This window comes from Sinocyclocheilus anshuiensis, unplaced genomic scaffold (genome assembly GCF_001515605.1).
Source record: "Sinocyclocheilus anshuiensis isolate Anshui unplaced genomic scaffold, SAMN03320099.WGS_v1.1 scaffold4041, whole genome shotgun sequence".
Classification (NCBI taxonomy): domain Eukaryota; kingdom Metazoa; phylum Chordata; class Actinopteri; order Cypriniformes; family Cyprinidae; genus Sinocyclocheilus; species Sinocyclocheilus anshuiensis.
This window is the reverse complement of record NW_015544321.1, coordinates 5939-15367: the sequence shown is the minus strand read 5'-3', so window position 1 is coordinate 15367 and position 9429 is coordinate 5939. Positions and strand designations below refer to the sequence as shown.

At 36.0% G+C, this 9429-nt stretch overlaps 1 protein-coding gene across 2 annotated transcripts in view; it reads left to right on the top strand.

Annotated features, from left to right (window-relative positions):
* Positions 1-5875, top strand: part of LOC107698127 (vitelline membrane outer layer protein 1-like) — a 9222-nt gene extending 3347 nt beyond the window's left edge. Inside the window, exons 2-5 of one of the 2 annotated variants that reach the window (XM_016499058.1) lie at positions 1604-1710; positions 1811-1927; positions 4722-4903; positions 5750-5875. In XM_016499058.1, the coding sequence (XP_016354544.1) occupies positions 1604-1710; positions 1811-1927; positions 4722-4902 (405 nt within the window). In that variant the 3' untranslated portion in view covers position 4903; positions 5750-5875. Of the gene's footprint in view, positions 1-1603; positions 1711-1810; positions 1928-4721; positions 4906-5749 lie in introns of those variants that run through there. The other variant, XM_016499060.1, reaches the window with a different exon arrangement.
* The last annotated feature ends 3554 nt before the right edge of the window (positions 5876-9429 follow it).

Genomic DNA, 9429 nt, shown 5'->3' with positions numbered 1-9429 from the left:
AGTTGTCTATAAGCCACTCTTGCTGTGTGCTTAGGGTCATTGTCCTGTTGGAAGGTGAACCTTCTGCCCAGTCTGAGCTTCTGAATGCTCTGGACTGGGTTTTCATTAAGGCTAATTCAATATTCTGGTGCATTGAGCTTTTCTTCTACTCTGACGAGTTCCCCAGTCCCTGCTGCTGAAAAACACCCCCACAGCATGAGGCTGCTACCAGCACACTTTACTTTTGGGATGCTACTCTGCAGGTGATGAGCTGGTTTCCTTCAAACATGATGCTTGGAATTGAGGTTCATCAGACCAGAGACTCTTGTTTCTCAGAGAGAGTCCTTTAGGTGCTTTTTTGTAAATTCCAAGTGTGTTTTCATGTGTCTACACTGAGGAGAGGATTGAGTCTGGCCACACCACCATAAATCCCAGATCGGTGGAGTGTTGCAGCGATGATTGTCCTTCTGTAGGTCTCTCCTATCTCCACATATGATCATGGAGCTCAGCTAGAGTGACCATCAGGTTCTTGGTCACCAGTCTAACCAAAGCCCTTCTCCATCAATTCCTCAGTTTGTCCAGGATACCAGCTCTAGGAAGAGTCCTGGTTGTTTCAAACTTCTTCCATTAAGGGTAACAGAGACTACATGCTTCTGTGACCCTTCAATGAAGCAGATTGTTTTTTCTGAAATCTTCCCCAGATGTGTGGCTTGACACAAACCTGTTTCTGAGCTCTACAGGCAGTTATTTTGACCTCAGGGCTTGGTTTTTGCTCTGATGTGCATTATCAGCTGTTAGACCTTTAATTAAGATGTGTGTGCCTTTCCAAATCATACCCATTCAATTGAATTTGCCACAGGTTAACTTCACTTGAAATGTAGTAACATCTACAAGCAATATGAATGCTCCTGAGCTAAATCTCAACTGTCCCAGATAAGGGTATGAGTACTAATGCAATGAAAACATTTGTTTTTTTTTATAAATTTGCAAAGTTGTTAAAACCCAGTTTTTTGCTTTACCATTATGGTGTATGGAGTGTAGACTGATGTGGAAAAAAAGTAATTTAAAGCAGTTTAACATAAGGCAGCAACATAACAAATCATGAAAAAAAATGAAGGGGTATGAATACTTTAGCAAGGCACTATGTGTGTGTATTTATATATACATACAAATATACACAGTAAACACATAAACACCTGGCATTTAAAATAAATATTTAAATGCCAGGTTTAACTGCAGTTGTTTTTAAACAATAAAAATCAGTACTTTTGTCTTTCCAGTTAAACATGCCTAAACAAGTTAGATTTACTATTTCCTATTTTTTTTGCTATTTCTTTTATTGTGCAGTATTATTAAACAGCCTTAAATAAGTTGCAGTTTTCTTCTTGTTTTATGCAAAATCTCATTTTATTCTGATTTTTTTCATAAAACAAGATATGTGATTTTGCTTCTCAAGTTAATGTGTTAATGCTTTACGAATGTTTTGATATTTATACTGGAAAACAAGACAAAGTAGGGAAATAATTTTCTTGAGATGTTGAGCCATTATATGGATGTCATGGATGTTATCAAATAGAGGATTGTCTTAATGTCGTTGCTGTTATTTTTTATTTTTTTTCTTTAGGTAGAAAGACATGATTATTTTGATAACACCGCACTCAATGCGATTTATCTTTTCTGTGAAAGTCAATCTAATGACGCATCAGGCATCATTCGGTCTGACGAAGGAAGGTAATGGGCTCAGTCAGAATGAAGATTTTCTTGAAAATAAATACTGATTACTTAACTATAAACCTTTAAAAAAGCTATAAATTGTCTTTTTTTTCTTCAGCTTTGGTCAGTGGATAGATTATATCCAAATGTGTCCTAATGGATTCTTAACAGCTTTTCAGTTGAAAGTTGAATCTTCCAAAGGAATTGGTGATGATACGGCCGTAAACAACATCAGGTGAGTTTTTGTCATTCTGCTTAGAGTTTGCCATTTAGGGTCTCAGTTTTCCCTCATGAAGCTGCTCAATTAAGCAACATCAGTCAATACGAGGCATGAGGCCGCAGGAGAGAATCAGACCAATAACACGATTATATTGCTTTTACTCAATTTTTATAAACAGTAAAGTAATAGGTCAATTAGTTCATATACTGAAAGTATACATATATATAAAGGCTCATAATATTGATTGCAGGATCAACTGTTTTCTTTCAGTGTCTGAAATGCTTCGATCAAGGATTCAGTCTCTAAACCCCACCTTTGCTCTGATTGGTCAGAAACCAAACTCCTATTATCATATCTGAGGGTGTATTCACACCTGTCTTGTTTGGTTCGATTGAAACGAACTCAGGTTCGTTTCCCCCTTGGTGCGGATCTTTGGGGCAGGTGTGAATACAGTAATCGCACTCAGGTGCGCACCAAACAACCACACCGAGACCCAGCTGAAGAGGTGGTCTCGGTCCGCTTCCAAACAAACTCTGGTACGGTTCGGTTAAAAGTTACAATGAATGTGTCTGGGGGAAATAGTAAGGAAATGTTTGGATCACTTTTGTGAAGCACTCCTGTTCAAGAACGAGACGGCAAGTGCATCCTATTAGTTTTCTTTATTAAAAACACAATGTTTTCTTGATATCGTGAGTGCACACAAATAAAAGTAGACCCTTTACAGTTCCGAACAATGTATTATTCTTACCTTTATGAGCAACAATTACGGCGTATTTAATTTGTTTCCACTGATGTCCTGAAGCGCGCTTCAGCTTCCACTCTCCACACAAACGATTGGATATGCGCCTAATAGCGAACATTTATCTAGGTTAAATGTTTAAACTAACATTGTGATGTGCTTTAAGTATTTTATATCTATAGATTTTATTTTCGGCAAGTCATAATTACAACATCGTATGACATTAGTATCTGATAACACCAGTAAAAGAATAAAAATGGCACTACGAAAGATCTCCATGATTAGCCTGTTTTTGCACTTCCTGTTTTTCCCTGCTTGAGAATTTCTGTCCAATGAATGGATGACCTTAGCACACGTGTGGTTTTGTTTACAGTTTCTGGTTCACTTGCAAAAGGGCAGTGCGAAAGCAAACCGCACCAAGCAAAACAAAATCAGCATTGTATTTGGTCCGGACCAAAGCAAGTGAACTAGCGAACTTTCCTGGTGTGAATACACCCTGAATCTCAGCTCTTGATCCGCAGTGATAGGAACATACCACACGAATTTGGTGGAGATCCACCGCGAGGTATGAGCCGAAACGTCTGCAAGCCATCCCGGCAGCCATTTTGAATTGGGCTTGCAGGGTAATTAGCGAATTTCTCGGCGGCTGCTGTCTGGAATGCAGCATTAAGGCCGTTCCACACTGAGCGTGAAGCGAAAACGCGAGGCGAATCACCGATGAATGTTCGCCTTCTGCTAATTCACGCCTGCACGCTAGGTGGTGCTGACCAACAATGCATTTTTCCTCAGATATGTATCTCGTATATGGATTTAACGTCATCCACTGCTCAATATACAGCATTAAATGAATATAGCTAAGTAAAGTTTGGTTCTACGCCAGAAACGCAAACTATCTATTATGCTTACAAAAAAACATCTTAAAATATAAATAGAAGTACAATTAGCATCAAGCCACATTTTAAAATGTATGTAATTATTAATGTATTTGCTTAAAACCCACTTTAAAGCATCATCGAGTGCTTGTAATAACTCCCGATTGTGATCTATAGTTGATTTTGATTCTATAATAGGCATGCATGCACTCTTTGCATGTTTAATAAAGCCACACTGCTTATTGTAATAAACATCATTTATTGTTATGAAAATATCATGAGCTGTACACAAAACACATACAGAATATATCGTCATAATCATATGTCTATTTTCTTTCATATTTCATGTGTAGAAAAATGTTTCCCTCGATATTTTTAATATGGAAGATCGAGAGAGTTAACGCGCTCTGACTCATAAGACTCGTTCACGTGGAAGAAAAAGGACAGTGCTCTCCAGATCACATAATTCAGAGGATAATTAATATAAATTATATTAAGAACATGTGAGAATAAATCTGTTCTCAGATACCAAAGACAACAGGAACTCGGCATCCACTCTCTTCTCTCTCGGGATACTCTTCTTCTGTGTTTGTTTACACTGGTTTTCGAAACAGCGCCACCACTCTTGCCTTTTTGTGCAACAGCAGCTGCTCCGGGCACGTGATGTAATGCTCAAATCTTATTGGACGGCCCGTATTTTCACTTTGCGAAACTGAAAAGATTCGTTGGACTGGACGAAAAAAGAAACATTCGCATTTTCGGTGCGCGAATGTTCGCAGTCTATGTGGAAGCATCCATAGGAAGCTGTTGTTTTATTCCAGCGCATCATCGCGTCAGAAATTCGTTTCGCTTTTTAGCGCTCAGTGTGGAAAGGGCTTTAGACAGCCCTCTGCTAGAATGGAGGCGGAGAGCACGAGCTCATTTGCATTTAAAGGTACACACACAAAAACAGAGCATTTTTTCTTCCACCCAAAATTAGGCAGTTAAAACATGGTTTAATAAAAAATCCATGGGGTATTTTGAGCTGAAACTTAACAGACACATTCTGGGGACACCTGAGACTAAAAATGGGCATAATAGGTCACCTTTAAGGGAGACAACAACTCCATTTGTCTTGCATGAATCTTTGCAGAATTGCTACATGAAATGTCATCATTAATAGGGGCTCTTTAACATAATAGTGTCATATTTATTCCAGATTTAACTGCAGTGGAGGGTATGAGATGGTGGGTGAGGGCGCAGCCTGGGGTGAATGGGGCAAATGGAGCCCGACATGTCAGGGAAGAGGAATCTGTGGCATCAGAACGCGGATAGAAGAGCCGCAGGGATTCGGAGACGACACCGCTCTCAATGATGTGATCGTGTACTGCTGCGATTGAGGTGATTTATCGCATTCAGCCAGGGTTCGTAAAAGGTGCTTGAATTGCTTGAATTTGACTTTTTGAAATTTAAGTCCTGGGAAACCCTTGAAAACAGACATATTTATGAAGAGGTTCTTGAAAAGTGCTTGAATTCTCGAAAGACAGAATATACAAAATTATTGTTGTTTTTTTTCCAATCAAACACAAATGTAATATCATGAAATAAAAAATAAAAAAGGTAATTGCAATTGTCAGAATTGCGAGATATAAACACAATTGTGAGTTATAAAGAATGCATGATATAAAATCAAAATTGTGTGATATGAGGTCAGAATTGTGTTATAAAGTCAAAATTGCATGATATAAAGTCACAATTACGTGATATAAAGTCAAAATTACGTGATATAAAGTCAGAATTGTGTGATATAAAGTCAGAATTGCGAGTTATAATGTCAAAATTGTGATAAAGTCAGCATAATAAAAACATGCAATTGTGAGAAAAACATCAGAATTGTGAGTTTTTTACTTTTTTCTTGCAATTTCGACGTTATATAACAACTGACAATTGTGAGTTTCTGAGAAAAACATCGTGAGTTATAAAGTCTGAATTGCATGATAAAAACTGGCAATTGCGAGAGAAAAAAGTCAAAATTGTGAGAAAAAGTCAATATTACCTTTTTATTTCTTTTTTTCTTTTTTGTTTATAGTGGAAACAAGATTCCATACTGATTGTAGTCCCTGAAAGCCAAAAAGCAGTGAAAAGTCCTTGAAAGTCATTTTACAGTATCTGTACAAACCCTGAATCAACACTCAGAATGCCACAGACTGCACAGCATATAAATCTGTTTTTCTTTTTTTCTTTCAGGTATAAGAGGATGTCAAGAAGATCAAGAAGATCATATGGATGAATAATTGAACATCATACAAATAAAGGTTACAAGAGGGAGTTTTTTTCCAGCAATGCCACAGAAGAACCATTTTTGGTTCCCCAAATATTCTTAAAAAATACATTTTTTTTGTAATCTAAAGAACCTTTTCCTCTATAAAGAATGTAAAGGTTCCATGGATGTTAAGTTCTTTGTGGATGTCAATAAAGAACCATTATGTATAAGACATATATGTCATACAACATTTTTTGAACATGATCGTCTGATGGATATTTCACATGAATCAACTGTAATTTATGCAAAACAAAGATTCACCTACAAGAGATCGTCTGATGATATTGCAAAGGATGTACAGGAGTGGATATTTCACATGAATCAACTGTAATTTACGCAAAACAAAGATTAAAATGCGGTCTATGTCGAAGACTTAAAGCACATACAGGAGGTGAATAATAGCCTTTTTAAACTGATTAATTTTTCTTCTTTATTGCACTCTAGATCAAATGTCTATTTTACAATGATGAATGGTCATAATATAATCTGTCCCCCCACAGTTTTGTAATGAACACTAATCGTTTAACACATTCAAAAATCAAATAAAACAAACAAACCAATAAAACATTTAATTCATGGGAATGAACACAGAAACTAGCCTCATTATGAAGCCTCTTATTAAATGGATGTCAACTTGTCTGTCTTCTCTTAAGGCTGGAATACACTACACGATTTTTGCCCCGATTTTCCCCCAATTTACAGTCTGGAGAAGTTGATGCTAGTTGCCAAAGGTCAGAGCCAGTCTGTAGATTGGAGTTGACAGAATCTATAGAAAATCAATTAACTTAACTTAAAGTGACAACCATCACTTAATATTTAAAGTCTGTTTATGAAGTATTTACAGAGCCATTCAATGTGGAAGAGCTTAAAGAGAGCACACTGAGCTCTTTAAAAATTACAGCAGTATAAAACCACAGACCAGCAATAAACTGTAAATGTATAATATTATGGATTTAAACATTAATCTCTTCATTTTGCAGTAAGTAGTGAAACTTACCCAAAATAAAGGCTTAAACATCTAAAAAAATCCACATTTAAGGGGCTCCTCTTTTGGTGAAAGTTTTCAGACAGCTTTCCAAATGGCCGCCAGACAGTGTGAACACACAGAGACTCATATCTCAGTGTGCACTGATCTGATTGACTTGAAATTACAGGAGGTATGTAGTAACAAACACATCAACTGGTTAAGACATCAAGTAGGATAATACATTATTTTTTCTTTTTATAATCTGAGCTCAAATATGGAAGTGTGCTTAATGGGTACACGAGCTTAATAGGTACATTTACCCTTTTTTCTTTCTTTTTTTTCATATAATTTTTATTGTTGCAACTTGCAAATTGCATTTTTATTTTTTATACCACCCCACACACCCAGCCCCAACAAGGCAATCCCCAATTAAAACAAATGACATCTGAAGTAAAAAAAAAACAAAAAAAAACATGCGCATATATACATACGTACATAGCATGACTGAAATGATCATTAAAAAATTAAAAACAATCACAAAAAAATTATATGTATATGTAACTCCACTCAATCCACGTCTAAGGTTTGTAAATCATTAAAGAATGTGATAAATTGTTGCCATTTTTTTTGCCATTTCGAGGTCAAGTTCCTCTTCCCAAACCCTGATCATTTTAATGTTGTGAGAGTTATCCTTTGACAAAATAATTGCATATATATCTTAGAAATAATCGCACCCATATGAGGATTCAGTTTAAATGCCTCTTCCCATGGAGACTTTGTAGGCAGGGAGGGAAACCCAGAGAGCAGAGAGGAGACAGTGCCTAATTTGAAAGTAATGAAATAGGTGAGAGGGAAGCAGATTAAATGATGAGGATAATTCAGAAACATTTGCAAACACATTATTAATGAAAAGATCTTCAAAGCATTTCAGACCTTTCTTTTCCCAGAAAGAGAATACAGAATCTGAAAAGGGAGGAAGAAAGAGATGATTATTATGTATAGGAGCCATGGTTGACGCCGAAATTGAAAGAATATTTTGAGAGAAGCGCACACTATTGGATTATCTGTGTAATGTGAAGGGGACATGGGGAGAGAAGAGAACAGCATAGGTACATTTACCTTTAATTTACGAGTAGCTTGTAGCTGGTCAAGCTACAGTTTCAGAGTAGCTTCCCCAACACTGCAACTACCAATAGGAGGTTTCCGGCCGACAGCAACAATTCACTTTGCCTATGTCACAATATGAGGTCAATCCGGCCCTGCATGAGACTGATTTGTGTTGGCAAATTGATTTGGAACAGTTGTTGAATAAACAATTAAACTGAACTATTATGCCTGTCTATCTGCTTGACTGACAGTTTTATTGATCAATGAGAGAGCATTGACTTATGATGTTGGTTCAATAAAAAATAGCTTCGATGTAGTAAACTTCTTTTGCCATGTTGCTGTAGCTTAGCTTGCTACATTTCCCAGGGCTGGAGCTTTAGTGTAGTGAAGCTTAATATAATGAAGAGTAACTGTTAGCTTAGCTCACTACATTTTCCAAGTAGCTTGCCCAACACTGCATCTTGTATCATTGAAAGAAAAAAACAGATCGAAATATTGTAAGTTTTAATTAGTTTTATTTGACATGGAGTGGCTCCTCAAGCTAAACAGACAAATACAGGACAAAAACACACAAAACGTCAAATGTCAGAATGAAAGTTTTTGTCGAGTGACTTAATAAACAATCTTAAAGGGATAGTTCACCCAAAAATGAAAATTCTGTCATTAATTACTCACCCTCATGCCTCTCTCCAAACCCGTATGACCTTAATTCATCTTATTAATGACATAATTTTCATTTTGGGTGAACTCTTTAAATCCTAAAGGACTGTAAAGAACAGGGAGAGTCAGATTTGTGTCATTGATGTAAATCGCTTGCTGATTAGATTTTGTAGCTTGAATAAAGATTAAACTATATTCAATTTATAGTTTATGCATATACAAATGATGTGAAGCTTTCATGTTAGGATTGTTATGTTCACTCTTTTTCAAAGCCTAATAAAGGTTAAAAATCATGGCTTTAATGTTGAATGGCTATAATTAATGGCTAAAATTGGGGGGAAATATATTTAATAGAGACATCAGTAGCAGTATTCATATCAATGATACTGGCCTTCATTAATAACAGGCTACTTATGAAAACACTTTCTATGAAGCCCGTATTTATAATACATTATAAGGGTATTCTTAAGGCATTATAATGAATGCATAATGTGTTATAAAAAAAAAACGTATAATATGTTATATCAACTCATGAATAATCATAACAACAATTATAATACATCATAATACTTATGTATTTGTGGTTATAAGTTTAAGAGTATGATTATTTATAACACACAATGAACACCATATTAAATCTACTTCATTTACAGAATAATGGATTGTAGATGTTGAGTGTTTCCTGTGGAGCTAATGTTAATTAATTGATGTGAGCTTTATACTCCAACTGAAAAAAAATGCAATGTTTTATATGGTTACATTTTATACAACATTTTATTTTGATGGATAATCAATCGACTGTAAGCAACTTTGCAACTACATGCCAACACAGTAAATTCCCGAGTGTTAGATGAACACTGCTCGGAGCAT